General features: G+C 41.3%; 1 protein-coding gene and 1 pseudogene across 1 annotated transcript in view; both read left to right on the top strand.

Moving 5' to 3' along the window:
- Positions 1 to 20,827, top strand: part of SLC25A24 (solute carrier family 25 member 24) — a 46,531-nt gene that overhangs the window by 4,397 nt on the left and 21,307 nt on the right. The window contains exons 2-3 of the mRNA XM_055340853.1: positions 6,925 to 7,051; positions 10,705 to 10,792. Coding sequence (XP_055196828.1) covers positions 6,925 to 7,051; positions 10,705 to 10,792 — 215 coding nt within the window. The remainder of the gene's footprint in view (positions 1 to 6,924; positions 7,052 to 10,704; positions 10,793 to 20,827) is intronic.
- LOC129519987 (segment polarity protein dishevelled homolog DVL-3-like) lies at positions 18,138 to 20,055 on the top strand (annotated as a pseudogene).

The raw sequence follows: 20,827 nt of genomic DNA, 5'->3' as shown, positions 1-20,827 counted from the left end.
TAAGTCGGGGGAGAGGGGGTTTAAGACCATGAGTGTATTATGTGGTGATTTCATGCCTGTGGACCAGGCATTCCATAAGCCTCCAGGTAGTGGTGCTATCTAAGCATCTGTGGGCAGGAGAGGGAAACCCTTACCTGAAGAGGAATCTGTTCCTGTAGGCATGAGCCAGTACTCCTTTCAGAACAGGAGGCCTCAATGTAACTGAATTTCCACCTAGTGACTGGTTGATCTTCTTAAAGAATAGTGTCATGTCGGTGGCTGACAGAGGCCAGGTTATGAAAGACATTTGGGGCCTGCTGAGTGGTTTGGATTTTATATGAATAATGGGAGCCTTAGGAAGTTTTAAGTAAGAAAGGGACAAAGGCAGACTTATGTTTTAGGAAGATCACTCTGGTGGCTGTGTGGAAATAGATGGAGGAAGAGAGGGTGTTGCGGCAGGCCTGGGAAACAGTAGCCAACCAAATACTTGGAATTAGGATTACATGGTCAGTCTGCGGGGGTGTGGGGGGGTGAGATTTCAGCGGCATAAATCAAGGATTTGCATAATGTCAAGGATGGGGGAGATTATCTACTTGAGTATCTAGAAATGAGAACTGAGGTGACTCTTCAAGGGATGACTTCAAGATAATAGTTTGCATCTAAGACAGATACTCAGCTGGATGTGAAATCCCGCTAAATTTCCACCTGATTTTATCTCCTCTCCTTGTTTCCAAGCTTTTGTAATGAATTCAGCATTTAGAAGAGAGCAAATTTCTGTAGGCCTTCAATGGAAAAAATATGAAATATAAAAGCAGAGTGTAGAAAAGAGGCATACAGAATACAGTAGCTAACTAACCATTACTAAGTGTTCCAAGACTACCCAGGGAGAAAAAGACTTCAAAGCAAGGTCTGCTTTTTAGAGTATTTTCTATTTTGTATACTTTCTCCTCCTTATTGTGTGTTTTTCATCAAAGGCCATGTTAGAATATTCTCAAGCACAGTGTCAATGCTGGGATATCCTTGAGGTACTCTAAGGAACAAGTTGTAGAACATTAAAGAATAGAGGAAAATCTGAATTTTAATTTACTCAGATGGAACTTGTGAGGAAAATAAATAAACTGATGGAGAAGAGTCAGCAGTTTTAGCTGGAAGTATGCTTATTTTGTTTGAATTTAGGCTTGGGAGAATTTGGAGCAGGGCAGGGCCAAAAAACCAAACATTGCATCCCCCCCAACCCAAAAATTTCCCAGATGTAAGAATTAAGGCAGTAAAATGAAAAAGGAATCTTGCCCAATAGGATTTTAACAGGTATTTTTTTCTTCTCCAATCTTGGCATCATTTTAGTGGTTCCTCTTTTATTAGTGTGTAGAAGAGAAAGGGGGCCATATTTTGTAGAGTATAAAGGTATTCTGTGTTCAAGTTCAGAGCTGGCTGGCTTGACAGATGTGTTTAGTTGGCCTGGTAAATTACAGGCAGCTTTCTTTTTATTTATTTATTTTTAAGATTTTATTTATTTATTCATGAGAGACACAGAGAGAGAGGCGGAGACACAGGCAGAGGGAGAAGCAGGCTCCCTGCAGGGAGCCCAATGTAGGACTTGATCCCAGGACCCTGGATCACGACCTGAGCCGAAGGCAGACACTCCACCACTGAGCCACCCAGGCACCTCAATTACAGGCAGTTTTATTTATTATTATTATTATTATTTTTTTAATTACAGGCAGTTTTAAAACTAAGTTTGGGGTACCTGTGCGGTTCAGTCGGTTAAACGTCCCACTCTTTATTTTGGCTCAGGTCATGATCTCAGCGTCCTGGGATCAAGTCATGCCTGGGGCTCCACGCTCAGGAGGAGTCGCCTTCTCTCCCTGTCCCTTTGTCCCTCCCATTCTTTCTTCGGGCATGTGTGCTCAAGCTCTTAATCTTTCTCTCTCTAAATAAATAAACCTTAAGCACACGCGCGCGCGCACACACACACACACACAGAGAAAACCCCTAAGTTGTTTATCGTATTTTCATGTGTACAAACTCTTACTGTAACTTTCTTAAGAAAGATTTGTCACCATCAGGGGCCTAAGACTCTTAGAGCAAGAAGGGAAGCAGCATGGCCAATGAGTTTCATGCTTCCTATGACTGTTCAGGCTTGGTGAAGTAATTTAACCCATTGCTTTACTTTCCTTATTCTTAATATGGAGATATAAAATGCAAATATATTCCATGACTCCTGGACAGAGCTTTTATCAAGATCACATGTGACTGGATATGAAAATTGATGCAAAAAAGCCTTTAGAATCTGATGTCACAGGTACTAGATAACGGGCTCCTAGACTCTCTGTCCTCAGGGCTATCAAGTGTGTGCCGAATGATTAAAAAGTGTCCGACAAGTGGCTGGACTGGGCAACCTAATTTAAGGGCTCTTCCAACTCTGATATTCTGTGATTATTATTTTTTTTCTGTGATTATTTTGATTTTATATTTGTAACTACAGATGGAATAGGGTCACATACAAGGACAGTAGCTTAGCGAATGTGTATTGCTTTTAATGGAATTTCTTCTCGGGGTTTCACTCTGTGGCATAGTTCCTCTACTAACAAGAGGGCTTTATTTCATTAGCATTTCTGTTGTGAGAAACTTAATTTCTAAAGGAAATACAATAGAGAAGTCATCGAGGTACCTTTTAAGGCATCATAGCAGGGAGATTACGGTATAAGAAAAACTGAATTCCCAATACACTTATGTCAAGTGTTCTAAAATACATTATATCGTACCTTTTGTGTTTTTCTCCTTATATCCTGAAATCTGATGTTATCCCTTCTTTGAGGCTCTTTATTTTGGAAAGAATGAAAAAAATGGAAGAATTCTTTCATAAGGCATAAAATACCCTTTCCACTTAGCTGTTAGTCTCCTTCCCAAATCCCAGCGTTTTGTTTCCCTGACTGGGCCACAATCATGGTCATTTATCTCTTTATTTTCTTATCTCTGATTGGCGTTGCTCTCACTCCCTCTTTTCCACCTGGTAAATTACTACCCGTTTGCTCAAGGCTTCAGCTCACCTATTTTGTAATTTTACCTTAGTGCAGTCAGAATTCTTTCTTTTATAAACATTCCAGTTAAGATGTTTAGAAGTAAATAAGCTACCACAAGGCAACGCACTGTAAGGATGCTGCTTGACACCTTTTGACCACTCTGAGTTATAAAGATGTTATCTTTTTAAGGGTCACATAGGGTCCACTAAGAAGTCTGCATTGGACAGGATCTATGAAAACAGCAAGAGGATTTGTTGAGAAAGTTTGATGCTTCATTCTGAAATCTAGAATATCGTATCTACTTCATTCTCTGGTGCAATGTGTGTAGTGGTGATTCCTATGAGCTGTGGAATCAGACCAGAGTTCACATGTTTTCACCATTTGCTACACTTGTGACTTTGGGTGAGCTCTTTAATACCCAGAAACCTACCCCAAATGTAAACTTGGCGTGGGCAGAGCTACAGGGTAGTAGTACAAGTATTACATTCCTTCAATTAATATTTTGGAATAGTGCCAGACACTGTTCAATGACCAGGGGATATAGTGGTGAACAAGACAGGTTCCTCAACTGTGTCCTCCCAACTTTCCGTAGAGGAGGTCTATTTGTGTTGGATGGGTGGGTATGGTAATTAGAAACAAATGAGAAACAGGATAATTTTTAGTTTTTTAAAGATTTTATTTATTCATGAGAGCCACAGAGAGAGAGAGGCAGAGACCCAGGCAGAGGGAGAAGCAGGCTCCCTGCGGGGAGCCCGATGCGGGACTCAATCCCAGGACCCAGGATCATGACCTGAGCTGAAGGCAGATGCTCAACGACTGAGCCACCCAGGTGCCCCTAGGATCATTTTTAAAAGTAGAAAGCATTGTTGACTACAACAAAAATAGTTGCCCTTTAATTAGATAAGATCACAACTGGATCTTTTGCTCCCTCCTATCAGTTTTGTAAAATTCCATCAGTCTGTTTTCTTTGTCTTCTCTGCAGTGCACAGGGACCCCGCAGGCTGTACAGTTCTCTTGTGTGGGAGAATTCGTTCTTGATTGGGCCACAGCACGTCTTGTGAAACAGCATTAGATGTTTGCCACTGCCCAGTGGCTCTGGGGGGAAGTGTGCATTGCCAAGCCTGTGGTGGTACTTGGAGCCACGGGGTGCAGCCTCCTCCTGGGGCAGGCCTGTGGGTATTTCACTGACGTGGGGCAGGCCCCTCTCTGTATGTTTATCAGCACCTGACAGGATGAACGAGTAGAGCCAGAGCTAACAGATAACGGCCCGGTTAAATTTGCTTTGTGATTTTTTTTTTTTTAATTATTTTCTTGGAGTAGCTTTAGGTTCACAGAAGATCGAAGAGGAAGTCCTAGAGATTTCCTGTATACTCCCTGCCCCCACACATGAATTGCCTCCCCATTGTCAACATCCCTACCCAGCCTGTTACGTGAGTTATGACTGATAAACCTGTATTGACACATCATCACCAAAAGTCCGTAGTTTGCCACAGGATTCCCTTTTGGTGGCATTCTCTGGGTTTGGATAGATGTATAGTGTGACCTGCATCCATGTTTACAGTGTCATAGGGACTATATTTTCTCTGCCCTAAGAAAATCCCCAGGGCGCTGCCCATTCATTCCGCCACCCTCTCCCCTAAACCCCTGGCAACCACTGAGCTTTTTAATGTGTTCCTAATTTTGCCTTTTCCAGAATGTCCTGTAGCTGGAGTCCTATAGCATGCGGCCTTTCCAGATTAGCTTCTTGCACTTAGTAATATGTAATGGGCCTTCAGGGTCCCCCTGTCTTCATGCCTTGATGCTTTATTTCTTTTTAGCCTTGAGTCAACTCCGCGTCTGAACGTGCCCGGTTTACTCGTGCCTTCACCCCCTGAAAGCCCGTTGGTGGCTCCCGGGTTCTGGCGGTCGCGGATAGAGCTGCTCCGCGGCGTGTGTGTGCCCGGTGCGGGGGTCGGGGTGGGGGGGATGTCCCAGCAGCGACCCAGGACAGGGCCCGGGACCCATAGGAACCCGACAGTCGGCCGCGAGGGCAGTGTGCCTGTCCAGGGAAGCAGTTACCCCCAAGGTGGAATGTTCACCGTGAAACCCCGCTTAGGTGTCGGGGGGAGCAGGCGAGGTCAGGGGGAGACGTGAAGGGAAGCGGGGGGCTCTGGGCGCGGGGGGGGGGGGGCCGGGGGAGGTCGGAGCCCTTCACCCGAGCGGGGCTCTGCGAGGAGGCCGGGAGGAGCGAGCGCCCGCATGCATGCATGCATGCATGCATTTATTTATTTATTTATTTATTTATTTATTTATTTATTTATTTATTTTTAAGATCTTATTTATTCACGAGAGAGAGAGAGAGAGAGAGAGAGAGAGATCCAGATCCACGGGGAACCTTTTATTTCAGGGGAACACTGATGTAGCTTTTCCTCCCCGGGTGACAGTAACATCTTTAGCCAGTTCTGTCTGTCACATGTCCCCAGCTTCCCTAGTAGAAAATTTATTTATGTAAATTAAGAATCCATCAATTACAAAAATAGAAATGGCACTTACATAGTGATAAGAAAGAAAAGATAGAGTTTTTTATTTTGATAATAGATTTTATGAATGATTTTTTTATGAATGATTTTTTTATATGACCTTTTACTGTGAAGGGTGAGAGACTGAATATAAAAGTGGACAATGATTTGCTCATATTTAAAATTTAATTTTGACCCACAACTTAGACCAACCTGCTCAGGACACGAACCTCTTTTCTATGGTAAACAACCCAGGGAACCAACCTGCTGTAAGTCAGACTTACAGGACAGCAGATTGCTATCTCTAGAGACAATCCAGGTAGCAAAATAATAACTTCTATAACAATCAGCCCCAAATAGTCAGAGGTTGATCGCTATCTGACAGCTTCCTGAAGTTTTGTCCCTACTTCCAATCTAGGACCAAGTAGAGAAAGTGAAGTATGTACCCCTAACCATCACACAGGGTGCACAACCTCTAATTAGCCTGCCTGCAGCTTCCCCAGGCCAAGAGCCACCAATCAGGACACACCTGAAGCCCCCTCCCCCCCCAATAAAGCTTGCCTAGTCCTCTGCCTGCCTTTGGGTTCAGCCAAAACTGACCGTGGCTGACTCCCTTGCTATAGTAAGCTCAGAACAAATAGCCTTTGCTTTTCTCATTTGACTGGTTTTCACTTATTTCTATAGAGGAATACAAAAGAAAATTCAAAAGGGAACCCCTAGTCTTGCCCCATTATTGTAAGTTGGAGTCCTGATTTGCCATAAGAAAGGGCAAAGTAATATGGGTAAAAATAAATCAAGCTGTTCAAAGATAGGGTCAGGGATGTCCTTTAGCTTGTAATTTCCAAAATGATAGTCATTTTCTGGTATTTCCATTGACCAAAATATAAACTTCTTAGATGGAACTTTAGTATGTAAGTGGGGCCCCAGAATCCTATGCCATTTGCTCTTGGATTATGCACATCTCGGTATATGTTGAGTAATCAGGATGTAATTTCCAGATGAATGTGATCCTCAACTAATCTGTAAAAGTAAATAAGCAGTAATTATTTTTCAGTGACAATATAAATGTATTTGCTTTTATTTATGTTTTTTTGGGGGAGAGCGTGTGTGGGGAGGAGTTGGGAGGGGCAGAGGGAGAGGCAGAGAGAGAATCTTGAACAGGCTCTCCTGCCCCCTGATGTGAGGTTTGATCTTATGGCCCTGTGATGAGCCAAAATCAAGAGTCCCTGGCTTAACTGACTGTGCCACCCAGGCACCACAGGAAAAATACTGTTTTGGACATCTAAATCGCATGCTAGGTCAAGTATCTTGGAGTTTATAAAATGCTTGTCTTAGATGAAAGCAGCCAGTCTGCTCAAAGTATATGTATATCCAAATAATTTAGTAATTTAGCCTATTAAAAAAATCTTTTTTCTTTTTTATAGAAAATCTTTACTACTGGTGATACCAACAAAGATGGAAAGCTGGATTTTGAAGAATTTATGAAGTACCTTAAAGACCATGAGAAAAAAATGAAATTGGCATTTAAGAGTTTGGACAAAAATAATGATGGTGTGTCTTCATTTTGTATTCCTCACCAGCTATGAAGAAGCACTTCTCATATATACAAGAGTATAAAACATTGTGCATTTAGTCTCTTCTTTTAGGAAATAATTACTAGTAGTTTTAGTACTTGTCTTTCATAGTAATGTGATTTTTCTATAGAATTTATGTTTTTAGTGGGGAAAGGCATAGCTTTGTCTATCAAATTAAAAACTGTATATGTTCACTATAAATATTATGCTGATTTGACTATAGTTTAAAAATTTGATTATAGGTTAAAAATAATAATTATGTTCTCTGGGCAGGAGATATTTGGTTTTGTTCATATATAGACATAATGTTACATATTGTAAAATTTAGAAGACCTTTCAGGTTATCTTACATTTAATAATCTTTTTGAAAGAATGAGTTTAAAGCAACTCTGATCATGAAAACTGGGAGAAAAAAATATTTAAATATGTAACTTTTTTTTTTAAATTAAGTAAACTCTACCCCCAATGTGGGGCTCAAACTTACTACTACTCTTCTGAGATCAAGAGTCCAGAGTAGCCCCTAAAGGTGTATCTTCTGGTTGGGGTTTTGGTTTCACTATTTAGATTACTAGTTTAAAGTTAGAATTCCAGTGTATAGAGCAAAAAGCAAGTGCCACAGTAGGAGAAAGGAAGGAGCCATGAAACCCTTATCACCAGAGGTAGCCTTTGACAGGAAGTGGTAATTTATTTTTAAAAATTATAATGTAGGGCAGCCCGGGTGGCTCAGTGGTTTAGCGCTGCCTTCAGCCCAGGGTGTGATCCTGGAGTCCCGGAATCGAGTCCCACATGGGGCTCTCTGCATGGAGCCTGCTTCTCCCTCTGCCTGTGTCTCTGCCTCTCTCTCTCTCTCTCTCTCTCTCTCATGAATAAATAAATAAAATCTTTTAAAAAATTATAATGCATAAAAACTTAATAAAAAGATAAAGCCTAAAATACATCCTCAAACCCCTCCCTGTATGTGAATAGTCAGGGTCATTCCATTCACAAACTTGTTATTCAAGAAACAAGTTAAACAAATAGATTGAGGAAAAAATATGACTCATACCTGAGTTGGACAAGTTTTTCTTGTCAAAGGCCAGATATTTTAGCTTTGTGGGCCATGTGGTCTCAGTTGCAGCTGCTTATCTCTGCTTTCATACTGCGAACAGCCATAAACAATGTGTATATGAATAAACATGGCTGTGTTCCTTTAAAACTTTATTTACAAAAGCAGGCAATACACCTTATTTGGCCCCTTGTTTATATTGAATATTAACTTTAGGTATCAAGCAAATTTCTTCTAACAACTAAACCCTTTGAATGGTTTTGATGGTGGCTCAAGTCTGTGACACTCATCTAGGAGGCTGCGTTTGTAGTGGAAGGTAGTGCTATTTGAACATTTGTTACCTCCTCTAAATCTTACATGATATGCCCCCAAGTCTAGCTTTGGTCCAATCTTCCAGCAAAATGCAGTTTTTTGTAAAGATTTTATTATTTGAGAGAGAAAGTGCATGAGAATGAACAGAGGGAAGGGCATAGGGTGAAGCAGACTCTCTGTTGAGCAGGGAGCCCAACTTGGGGATAGATCCCAGGACGCTGGGATCACAACCTGAGCTGAAGGCAGACGCTTAACCAACTGAGCCACCCAGGGCCCTGCAAAATGCAGTTCTTACAATCAGCCTTACTTCTCTGCAAACTTTTGTCCTATCTTGAGTCCACTAAGGCGCAACCACTTAGGTAGGACTGTCTTTATAGTGTGAAGGTAGGCAGTAGCTGGGGGATGGAGCTACCTTGGGGTCATATGTCAGATAAGCAGGGGTGAATCATCCCAGGATGTAAGCTGTGCCCATATCCGTTCTCTATTTCAGAAAATTCTACATGAACCAGAGGAAATAGTTAAAGGTGAAGTTTTATGATCAGCGAAAATAATTTTTACTTAATTTATCTTGTTTGTAGATTTTCAAGCAGTTACTTATTTCGAGTTCATATTTTTATTTATCAAACTTCTTATAGCATAAACAGTCTTTATTTGTCATTTGTGTATTTGAGAATTTGCCTACTTGCTAAAATTTAACCCCAAAAGTAACTCCAAAATCAGTGCTTGCAGCATTTTTCCATTCCTTCATGGACAACTTCATTTGCTTGGCGAGCACATTTCTAGCTGAGATAGAAGAATATGCTTTCTCATTTTAGTTCTCATACTAAGACAGGTGTCCTTCTCAGTCTATTTAGTGCCATGTTTCTTGCATTGTTGTGCTTTTTGTTGGCAATTTTGCTGTTTAAAATGGCTCCCAAGCATAGTGCTGAAATGCCATCTAGCATTCATTCCTAAATGCAAGAAGACTGTGTGTGCCTGAGGAAGAAAAATGTGTTTATCACATGTACTTCATTCAGGCATGAATTGTAGCATTTTTGACCATGAGTTCAAGGTTACCGAGTCAACAGTGTAATATGGGGTTCTATGGTACTTACACACACATATGACAAGGTTTTATACTGGTTGGTTGATAAATATGCTGTGACCAGAGGCTCAAGGGACGTAACCCTGTATTCCCCATAAGGGCCATGGTTTGATGATTCAGGGTTCCTAGTGACCTTGTAGAACATGACTAACGAGAATAACGAAGAATTGACTGTGTTTCTTTAAGAGTGCAGATTATAAGAGAGAATTTGCAGAGTGGCATTTAAGGAATTTCATTGCGAACAAATAGATCCCTCTGTTTTTACACTGTGCAGATTCTCCTGTTTCTCTTTTCCTCTCCCCAGGAAAATTCTTTCCAAATCCTGGAATTTCTTCAAAGTTCTTCTCTTAAATGAAGTCTTTCCTTTCACCTCTAACAGTAATTTTTGTCCTCTTATCCTGGAGAAGTTTGCCATTATTACTGTTTGGCATCAGAGCCTCTCATGCTTTGTTTGGTTTCCTCCTATTTCATGCATATTGGTCTTGGGATCATAAGTCTGTGAGCTGCTTGAGGGAAATGCGGCATTTATCACTCCCATTTATCACTTCTGTTTTCTTTTTCTTCCTCTCTTCTGAGTCCTCTCGTTCTGTCTGCAAAGATGCTCTAATTTCTCTAATAGTGATAATCTTCTCTCTTCCATCGTCCTACCATTCTTGCTTTCTTTATTTTTATTGCCAGATTTCTCAAAAGAATGAACCCTATTCTTTGGCTTCTTTTAGTCATTTTCTACATCCTTTGAACCCCTTGCAATGCACCTTCATGCATATGAAAATTGCCTAGTCATTTATTAAAATGCAGAAACACATACTTGTGAAATTAATAGATCCTGATGGAATTTGCTTTAAAGTCAGAGCGTCTTGATTTGAATCTCAGTCCTGGTGCTGCTTAATTTGTTACTTGGTGAGGCCACGTAAGCTCTCAGTCTCTTATTCTTTAGATGAAATACCATTATGTACCTATAAGACTTTAAGGTTTCTGAATGAACTAACGTCTGTGTACTTGTTTCATGTATTTGTTTTGAATTGGTGTTGCAGTATGTGTGTAAGCAAGTCTGTGACTCACCTAGACTCATGATTTTGCCTTAATGAGTCCAGGCTTTCCCTTACAAAATGAGAGATTTGAAATTCACGATTTCTAAGAACCTTATCAGTTCTGAGTCTGAGTTTATGCTCTTTTTAATTTTTTAAAGGAATAATTGAGGCTTCCGAGATTGTCCAGTCTCTCCAGATACTAGGTCTAACTATTTCTGAACAACAAGCAGAGTTGATTCTTCAAAGGTAAGCTCTTTATCTTATTATCTTGACATTAATTTTCATGTCTTGTATTAGAGATCTTCATTTTAAGTGTAGCTTAAAACTCTGTAGCTTACCATTACTCATTACCTATGTTCAGTATCTTTCTTTGTCTTCCTTTTTGTTTCCTACACACACATTTAAAGTGTAGGAGTAGGAAGTGGAAGCTCAGACTGGATTCTCTCCTGCAAGGCCTCTGGGGTGGTAGAATGGCAGTAAGGCATTAAATCGTACATAGAGAAGGAGCTAAGCATTTTAGTGCTATTCTTCCCATTTGGTTTCTAAGGTGATAATGAAACTCATTGTTCCAAGAGAAGCCATTCAGCAGATTCATCATATTACTTATCCTCCATGTCACTGGATACGAGGGAAATTCCAAAGGCTCACAAAGAAACACTGATTTAAACTCTCAGAAAACAGAGATGCCGATTTGAATATTATTGCCCAGGATAATTGGTTCAACTATTTAGTGAGTCAGACCTTTACAGACTTAATGTTTTATTTCACAGGATAGAGCAATAATCTCTGAAGTCTCAGTGCCCTTGAAAACTCTTCTCTTGCAAACACACCATAGGGACTAATTTATTATTTTTTTTTTATGATAACAGAAAGCAGAAAAGGGTGCTTATATTCCTGTGAATGCTTTCAGTCTTTGAAATTAACTAAACTTAAGTTTAGTTAAGTTTAAGAAACTAAAAAGTTTCTGCTAAGTGGCTTTGTTGTTGAATTTATTTCCTTTTATATCTGTACCAGTAGCGTTTTTCTCCTTTCTGACTGTTTAGAATTTCTTTTAAAACCCCCTGGTACAGGAGGACCCATGTCTCAGAGCTGGGCGTGATGTTGCTGTTGTTAACAGGATGAGGGAGGCTTTCCTGAGGAAATGAGAAACTAAAAATGAAAAGGGGTAAACTGGATTTTGGCAGTGAGATATGAGACATGTAATATTCTCTTGCTGAAGTCACATTCCTCTGGGGAAGTGAAGGTTTTTCTCTGCTTCTTAGGCCAGACATCATATTCCACTACTCCTTTTGATGATAGTTTTAGAAATAATGCAGATTAGAAGCCCAAGTTCTAGAATAGACAATGGGTAATACAAAAGGATGGATATTTAAAAGTGGCTAAATAAAATTATGGAAGCAAATGTCCATCGACAGATAAATGGATAAAGAAGATTGTGGTGTCTATATATATACACATACCACATGTATATATACACACACAATAGAATATTACTGAGCCATAAAAAGAACAAAATCTTGCCATTTGCAACAGCATAGATGGAGCTAGAGAGTATAATCCTAAGTGAAAAAAGTCAGAGAGAGACAAATATCTTATGATTTCACTCAAGTGCAATTTAAGAAACAAAACAAATGAATAAAGGGAAAAAAAAGATAAACCAAGAAATAGACTCTTAACTATAGAGAACAAACTGATAGGAGGGTCGGGGATGGGTGAAATAAGTGATGGGATTAAAGAGTACACTGTTGTGATGAGCACCAGGTATAAAATTGTTGAATCACTATAATTCATGTGATTCATGAACATGAACTTCATGTTCACTTTACTAGAATTAAAAATAAATAAAAGTGGCTAAATAATTGCATATGTAAATATTTTAGGGCAGCTTATTGATATATGGTTCACATACCATTAAATTTGCTCTTTTAAAAAGTGTATAGTTCAGTGGCTTTTTAATACGTTCACTGAGTTGTGTAACTATCACCACTACCTAATTCTGGAGCATTTTCATCACCACAAAAAGTAACCCCATACCTATTAGCAGTCACTCCTTATTCCTCCTCTGCAAGCCCCCAGCAATCACCGATCTGCTTTTTGTCTCTTTGGATTTGTCTTTTCTGGACATTTCACCAAAAAATGGAATCATACAATACGTGGCCCTTTGTGTCTGGCTTTTTCACTTAGCATGGTGTCTTCATAGTTCATCCATGTTGTAGTGTGTATCAGCCCTTCATTCCTTTCATAGACCAAGTCACATTCCATTATAAGTATTTATCATACTTTGTTTATCCATTCATCAGTAGATAGGCATTTGGGTTGTTTCCATTTTTTTAAAAGATTTTATTTATTCATGAGAGACAGAGAGAGGTAGAGACCTGGTAGAGGGAGAAGCAGGCTTCATGCAGGGAGCCTGATGCGGGACTCAGTCCCAGGACCCCGAGATCACAACCTGAGCCACAGGCACATGCTCAACCACTGAGCCACCCAGGTGCCCCTGGGTTGTTTCCATTTTTTGGCTGTTATGAATAATGCCTGTACAAGTTTTTGTGTGAAGATATGCTTTCAGTTCTCTTGGGTATTACACCTAGAGGTGGAAAGACTAGGTTATATGGTAACTCTGTTTACATTTGAAAAATCGCTAGCCTGTTTTTAAAAGTGACTGCATCATTTTATAATACCAACAACCATGTATGAGAGTTTTAGTTTCTCCACACCATCCCAACACTTGTTCTTTGCTGTCTTTTGGATTTTACCATCTTAGCGGGTATTTTTAAAAATATTTTACTTATTTATTCATGAGATACAGAGAGAGAGAGGCAGAGACACAGGCAGAGGGAGAAGTAGGCTCCATGCAGGGAGCCCTATGTGGGAATCAATCCCGGGACTCCAGGATCACGCCTTGGGCCAAAGGCAGGCGCTAAACCGCTGAGCCACCCAGGGATCCCCATCTTAGCGGGTATTATGTGATATCTTGTTAATTGATTTGTATTTCCCTGATGGCTAATAAATCATATATTCTTTTGCACTGTTGTGCTATTATTATTATTATTATTATTATTATTATTATTATTATTATTACTAGCATTTGTACTTCTTCAGTAAAAATACCAGAATGTGTTTATACTGGGAAAACCTCCATTTTTCCTTTGTGTCTTCTTTACTCTTCACGTTGAACACTTTGCTTCTGACACCTCTGGTCACCAAAAGTGTAGGTTCCCCACGCCCACTCCCACCTCACAACAGGCAGTTATCTGTGACATTAGCCTGAGTATCCTACAATTTAACTTAATTCTAACACTGTCTACCTGGAGAAAGTGTCAGATCCCATAGGTTTAGGGCTCATCCCACAAGACTCCTCCCCAGTTCTGATGCCAATCACAAGTAGTGGGTCCCCATATTACCCACAATTTCTGTCCAACTTGGTTATAAGTTGGAGATTCCCGTGACCCTCTTCCTCATTTGATTAATTTGCTCGAGCAGCTTACAGAACCCAGGGAAATATTTACTTACGTTTTCTAGTTTTTTAGAGGATGTGATGAAGGATACAGGTAAACAGCCAGATGAAGAGATGCATAAGGTGAGGTCCGGGAGGGTCCCAAGTGTAGGAGCTTCTGTTCCTGTGGAGTTGGGGTGTGTGTTACCCTCCTGGTAGGGATGTGTTCACCAACCTGAAAGTTCTCTGAACCCCAGACTTTGGATTTAATGGAGGCATACAGACATGTTCAATTATTAATTCTATTGCAAGCCTTTCTCCCTTCTCTGGAGAATTTGGAGTAGGGGACTGAAAATTCTAAGCTTCTGATCGTGGTTTGGTATATCTGCTGACCAGCCTGCGTCCAGGAGCCCACCAACAGCCACCTCATTAGAACAAAAAAGCTCTCAGTGCTCTTATCATGTAGGAGTTTTTCCAAAAAATATTTTATTTATTTATTTATTTATTTATTTATTTATTTATTTATTCATTCATTCATTCATTCATTCATTCATTCATTCATGAGAGACACAGAGAGAGGTAGAGACCAGGTAGAGGGAGAAGCAGGCTCCATGCGGGGAGCCCAATGCGGGACTTGATCCCAGGATGCTGGGATCATGACCTGAGCCAAAGGCAGAAGCTCAACCATTGAGCCACCTGGGTGCCCCTTATTAGTGAGGAATTTACAAGGGTTTTAGGAGCTCTGTGTCAGGGGTGGGCTAGAGACCAGATATTTGAACAAGAGAGGCTCCTAGGGCTCTTATCACTTGGGAAATTACAAAGGTTTTAGGAGCTCTGTGTCAGGAGCTGGGGACAGAGACTAATGTATATGTATGTAGGTTTTAAAAGGTAGCATGAAATTAGGGTTTCAGTAATGGGGGCCATGGACCCTCTGGAGTCCTCAGCTGTCGGTGTGGCTCATATACCTGCAAATATCAGCTTCTTGTCTGCCATGTCACTGTCTCTTAGTATCCCAAACCTGAAGTTCATGAGAGAGAAATGTGAAAGGTGCTACTTGCGACAGCTGTGGCTAGGTTGTCAGAGTATGCTGAAATGTAGACTTTTCAGTAGAAATCTGGGTGGAATGGCAGTCTCTTCCAAATATGTGTTCTTCATATATCTTCATCTTCTCCCAGGTAAAAATCCATTTTCCTATCAGGCTTTCATCCTCATCCCTCTTTCCTCTCTTTTTCTTATCTTGACATTTATTGAGGACTTTGGTACCTGCCAATCAGTCATTTTTGCCTCACCCCAAGTCCTAGGAAGCTTCAGTATTTGAGCTGGTGATTGATCTTTTGCCTAGCTAAGACTTGCATCTGCATTTTGCTTTGGCAAGCCACTCCCTCTTAGGATTACACCATCACTTGAAGCTTCCCCTCTTCTGAAGTCTCAAACACCTGTATCCTACCTTCTGATCCTTCTTCCAGATTTTGTGTTGTCTTGCTCCACTGTACTTGCTTTTTGACTTACCTCTGGCTCCTTCATTTACTCCAGTTCCTCAATTTCTTGACACATTTCCTTCTGTCACTTTCTCCCATCCCTGAAGCATCCTACCACTTGCCTTCTCTACCCCGACATTTAGGCTATTAAACATTTCTAGAGAAAAATGAAACTGTTCCGATTCATACCCCTAAAATCAACACAGCCTTTATTCTCTACCAGACGTTCAGGCTGAAGCTTTATGTGTCTGTGTTCCTGGTCACCTGTGTCTTCCATTTCCCCAGTGATTATTCCAAATGGTTACCACCTTATTCCTGCCTGCCACTCTCTTAGTGACTGTCCATTCTCTGTGGCTTCAAATAGCAAGATCAGCTATAGGCACGGGTGAAATCTGTTGACTATGCTCTCATCATGTTTCTTTCAGTTCTTTGAATTTTTTAAAAGTCTTCCAACATTGGAGCCTTTCGCTTGCAGTAGTTACTGCTTAAGGGACTAAGGCCCTCCCCTCCCCTATCCTTTGTTACCCTTCGGTTTTTACCTCAGAACCACCTGCCGTCCCTAAACCAGCCTCCTTCTCCCCCTCCACCCCCTGCCAATTCTACAGTGGTTTTCTTTATTTGTGCAACTTATTCTCTGCTTCATGGTTTGTACAGGTTGGAACCATGAGCTTGTTTCTGTAGCTTAGTGGTTAGAAATAGAGTTTCTGAATTAGAATGCCTGGGTTAAAATACTTAATTCTACTCCACTTACCAGCCTGTGACCCAGAACAAAAACTTAGCCTCTCTCTGTGTATAAGATGGAGATTGTAGAAAGTATATAGGGTTGTTTTAGGTACTAAATGAATTCACTCGCGACGTGCTTAGAACAATGTCTTGCAAATGCTCAACGAATATTAGCTATTATTTGCTATTGTTTAGTGCCTGTTTTTCCTACCATGCTAAGTTTTGAGGGCAGGGACCACTTCTGTCTTGTGTTCTACACTCAGTACCTTGTAATAGTGTGCCCTCAGAAAATACTGAAGAGTGTTGAAGAATGAGTAGAAGTTATCCTAGTGACACGGATGGGGGGAGGGACATTCTAGTAGAGGGCAAGTCCTGTGCAGACTTGGAAGCATGTGAACAGCACTTTTGGGGAATGGGTCAGACAGTGTTTTTCAGAACAGAGCACTGGTGGTCTTTTAGCTGGTGGTCTACGAGCTGTCTAGCTCATCGGAAACAGCCACGAATGTAATAATAATAATGATCGATTTGTGGGATTTAAGAAAAAGAACAGCTGCAATGGTAGATAGTAATAGGGGAGAATTATTTGTTTTAAACTGTTCTAAGATTCTTATTCAGGAGAGGGAGGTGAAATAATAACTTTAGTTTTTTTTATACATACGTGGCAAAATTCCAGGGTAAACCTCTACAAGTATAGGAATTGAGTATATAACTTCTAAACCAGTGAGGGGGAAAAGTGGAATAAAAAAAAACAAGCATGAAATTCAGGCAGTTCAACAAGTAAAGAAAGGAGAAAAACAAAGAAAAAAAATGAGACAAATAGAAAGGAGGAAAACAAAAAAATGAGGCAAATAGCAAATAAGATGGGAAAAATAAGTGTAAGCACAATAAAACCCCACCAAAAAGTGCCCTAAATAATGTTAAGTCCTGTTTTCCTTTTACTTCCATTCTCAACTGGGCCACGTTGAGTAAAGTTGCAATCTTTTCGGGGGAGGTAGGGTGGGAGAAGGGGAAGTTAGATGGTTATTGCCTCTGGTTGGTCAGGATATTCCCAGTTCAGTGTATACTCTGGTGGGGACAAAGACTTTCAGTATTTTCCTGGTATTATGACGGTACGTACTCATCGAAAAATATTATTAACCTCACAGTAGCATGAAACTCTGTGTGTTTTTTAGTGATCCCTGCTTATGGTGGACTTTTAATGTATATCAAAATAAAAATTAACAGTATTTACTAAAACACAGAGATTGCCAGATGTAAGAAAAAAGGAAGACCAAATCCTACAAACTAAAAGCAAGCCGAGGTAGCTAATTAATATTGGATAAAATTATAAGGTAAAAAAACATTAATGGGAAATAAAGTGTCATCACATTTAAGGTTCACCACAAAGGCATACAATTTTTAAGCTGGTTGATAGAATACCAGGGATAAATTGACAAATCCTTTGTAGTTGTGAGAAGTTTTAACAAACCTCTTCCTAGACCTGTTAGATCAAGCCGAGAAAAAATTTAGTCAAGGTGGAAGGGAAATAAATAAGAAGCTTAATTTAATGGGTATACAATAGAACCTTGTACCAAAAAATTAGAAAAAAAAAATTTTTCTCATGTACATATAACTTGTACAAAAATTGATTTTATAGTAGGCCATAAAGCCAGGCTCAACACATTTCAAAGAACTTGTATCACAAAGTCCATTTTCTTTGACCACATGTATTAATTTAGAAGTTAGTAACAAAAGTAAGTTCTAAAATACATTGGTTTTGGATATGATATATACTTCTCAATAATTTTTGGGTCAAAGAGAAAATCATAGTAGACATTCAAGGATACTTTGACTTGAAAGCATATCACATATGAAAACTTTTAAGATACAGCTAAAGTGGTACTTAGGGGGAGTTTTATAGCTTTAAAGCTTAGAGTAGAGAAGAATTAAGGGGTGCATGGGCTGCCAGGCCAGAGCCATGAGTGAGACCAAGATCATCTACCAGCTGGATGGGCAGGAGACCTGGTACCTGGTGAAGCTGCTCCTGCCCGCCAAGTGTCTCTCCTTGGCAGACTTCAGGGGCATCCTGTAGTGACCCAGCTTTATGTTGTTCTTCAAGTCAATGGACCGCGGTTTTGGAGTGGTGAAGGAAGAGATGTGGGATGACAATGCCAAGCTGAGGTTGGTGTTGCTTGAGGGCTGCATCCAGAGCCAGTTTCCTTCTGTGCTGACAGCTCATCAGAACTGCCCCTGCCCATGGAGTGCACAGGAGGCAGTGGGGACTCCCGGCCCCGTCCTTCAACCTTGTGCTGGTGGGAGCAGCAAGGAAGACCTCGACAATGACACAGAGACAGATTCCTTCGTATTTTCCCAGCGTGAGCAGCAGTGGCAAGAGCTAGGGGTCTGTGATAGCTCATGCACCTTTCTGAGCAGTGAGTTAGAGACCAGCAGCTTCTTCTCATCAGATGAGGATGATTGTGCTCACAGGTTTAGCAGCTCTGTAGAGCAGGGCAGTGCCTCCCACCTCATGAGAAGACGAGGCAGCAGAAGCAGGAGGCTTCACGGCCCGAGTGGTCGTGGTCCTTCAGCAGTACCACAGACTCCACTGTGTCACTCAGCATCATCACAGTCATTCTCATGGAAGAGTACAACTTTCTAGGCATCTCCTTTGTGGGCCCAAGGCAACAAGAGTGGCAATAGAGGTGTCTGTATCAGCTCTGTCATGAAGGCTGAGGCATGGCTGCTGATGGAGGTATAGACCTAGGAGATACGCTATTACAGGCAAACTAGAAGAGCTTTAAGAATATGAGTAATGACAACATGGTATGGGTTCTGTGGCACTGTGCACAGACTGGGGCCATCACCCTGACTATAGCCAAGGGGCTGGGACCCAAGCCCATGTGACTGCTTCATACTACTCAGGAGTGAGGCCATTGGGCCCACTGACCCTGCAGCCTGGGTCACTGATGCTGTAGCTTTGACCAGCACCCTCCTGCCTGTGGAATGAGCCCCTAAGCTCTATCACCTCCACTGGCTCTTCTTTCACCAGCCCCATTCATGACACAGAGTGCCATAATGACATGGCTGCCATTGTCAAAGCCATGGCCGCCTCTGAATCTGGGCTAGGGGTCGGTGGCCGCATGTGGCCCAAGATTACCATCCCCCTTACTTTCATTGGCTTGGATGTGGTGGACTTGCTGTACCACAATGTGGAAGGCTTCACTGACCAGGGAGAGGCCAGAAGGTATGCCAGCAACCTTCTGAAAGCAGCTTCATCCATCACACTGTCAACAAGGTCACCTTCTCTGGGCAGTGCTCCTATATCTTTAGCGACCCCCGTGGCAACAGAACCAACGTGGCTCTCCATGATCACAATGGCTTCTGTGGCACCTCTGACCAGTGCCACACGCAGGGCCATGCCTTGGTTCAAGGCTTTCCTTTACCAGTACCTGCTGCCCCTGCACCCCTATAGCCTATGCCTGGGCTTCCCAGAACTGGAGTACAGCTTTGGTGGGGGCAGTGGCAGGTGGAAGGAGAAGGACTTGAAGGCTGGGGACTTGAAGTTGGGCAGCAACAGCAACAAGTAGGACACAACCCACAGTAGCGTGTGGGGCCGCAGAAGCAGGTGCCCAGCTAGCATAGCCACTGCAGCCAGCCACCACTCCATGACCAACTTGTGCAGTCACCACATGCACCCGAGCTGCAGCCTCCCATGGCATACCTTCTTTCAGTGGTCCCCCCATGCTGATGATGCTGCCACCACCTGTGGCCATGGAGCCTCCAGGAGCCCCTATGGGCCAAGACCTAGCCTACGTGCCCCCTGAAATGACCACCAGCAGACAGTCCTTCTGCACGGCTATGGGACACCCAGTGAGTTCTTTGTGGATGTGATGTGAACGGGACCCTTCCCCCACTTACATCTCACTCCCACCCTGGGGCCAGCTGCATCCCTCTCTTCATCTGTCCATCTTTTTTACTTTGACACCTGAAAGAAATAAATAAATTCAAAAGAAAAGAATTAAGGCTGAAAATTAACGTGTTAATTTAAAGGGAGAAACCAAAATAATCTCAAAGAAGGTAGAAAGAAGGAGATAATTAAGGAAGCAGTGGAAATAGGATGCAGAGATACAGAAATCAGATCAACAAAGCCAAACATTGGTTACTGGAAAAGACAAATTTGGGACATCTGGGTGGCTCAGCAGTTGAATATCTGCTTTTGGCTCAGGTCATGATCCTGGGGTCCTGGGATCAAGTTGGGCTCCCCGTGGGGAGCCTGTCTCTCCCTCTACCTATGTCTCTGCTTCTTTCTCTGTGTCTCTCATGAATAAATAAATAAAAATCTTTTTCTAAAAAAAGAAAAGACAAACTTCTGGAGATATTGATGAAGAAAAAATTGAGATGGAAGTAATAGATAAATGTTTGATTGCAAATAGACACATCAGAAGTTTTTCAAAGATAATGTCACAGATTTCTGCCAATAAATTTGAAAACATATGAAATAGAATTTCCAGACATATATAATTTACCAAAACTAAATCAAGAAGAAATAGCCAACAGTATCTAAACAAGCACATTACATCAATAGTTAAAAATTTTCCTGTAAAAATTTTAGCCCAGATGGTCCTTATAAACTATCAAAAAACAGGTTTATAAATACATGGAGACTGT

This window comes from Nyctereutes procyonoides, unplaced genomic scaffold (genome assembly GCF_905146905.1).
Source record: "Nyctereutes procyonoides isolate TBG_1078 unplaced genomic scaffold, NYPRO_anot_genome, whole genome shotgun sequence".
Classification (NCBI taxonomy): Eukaryota; Metazoa; Chordata; class Mammalia; order Carnivora; family Canidae; genus Nyctereutes; species Nyctereutes procyonoides.
This window is presented reverse-complemented; position numbering and strand designations above follow the sequence as displayed.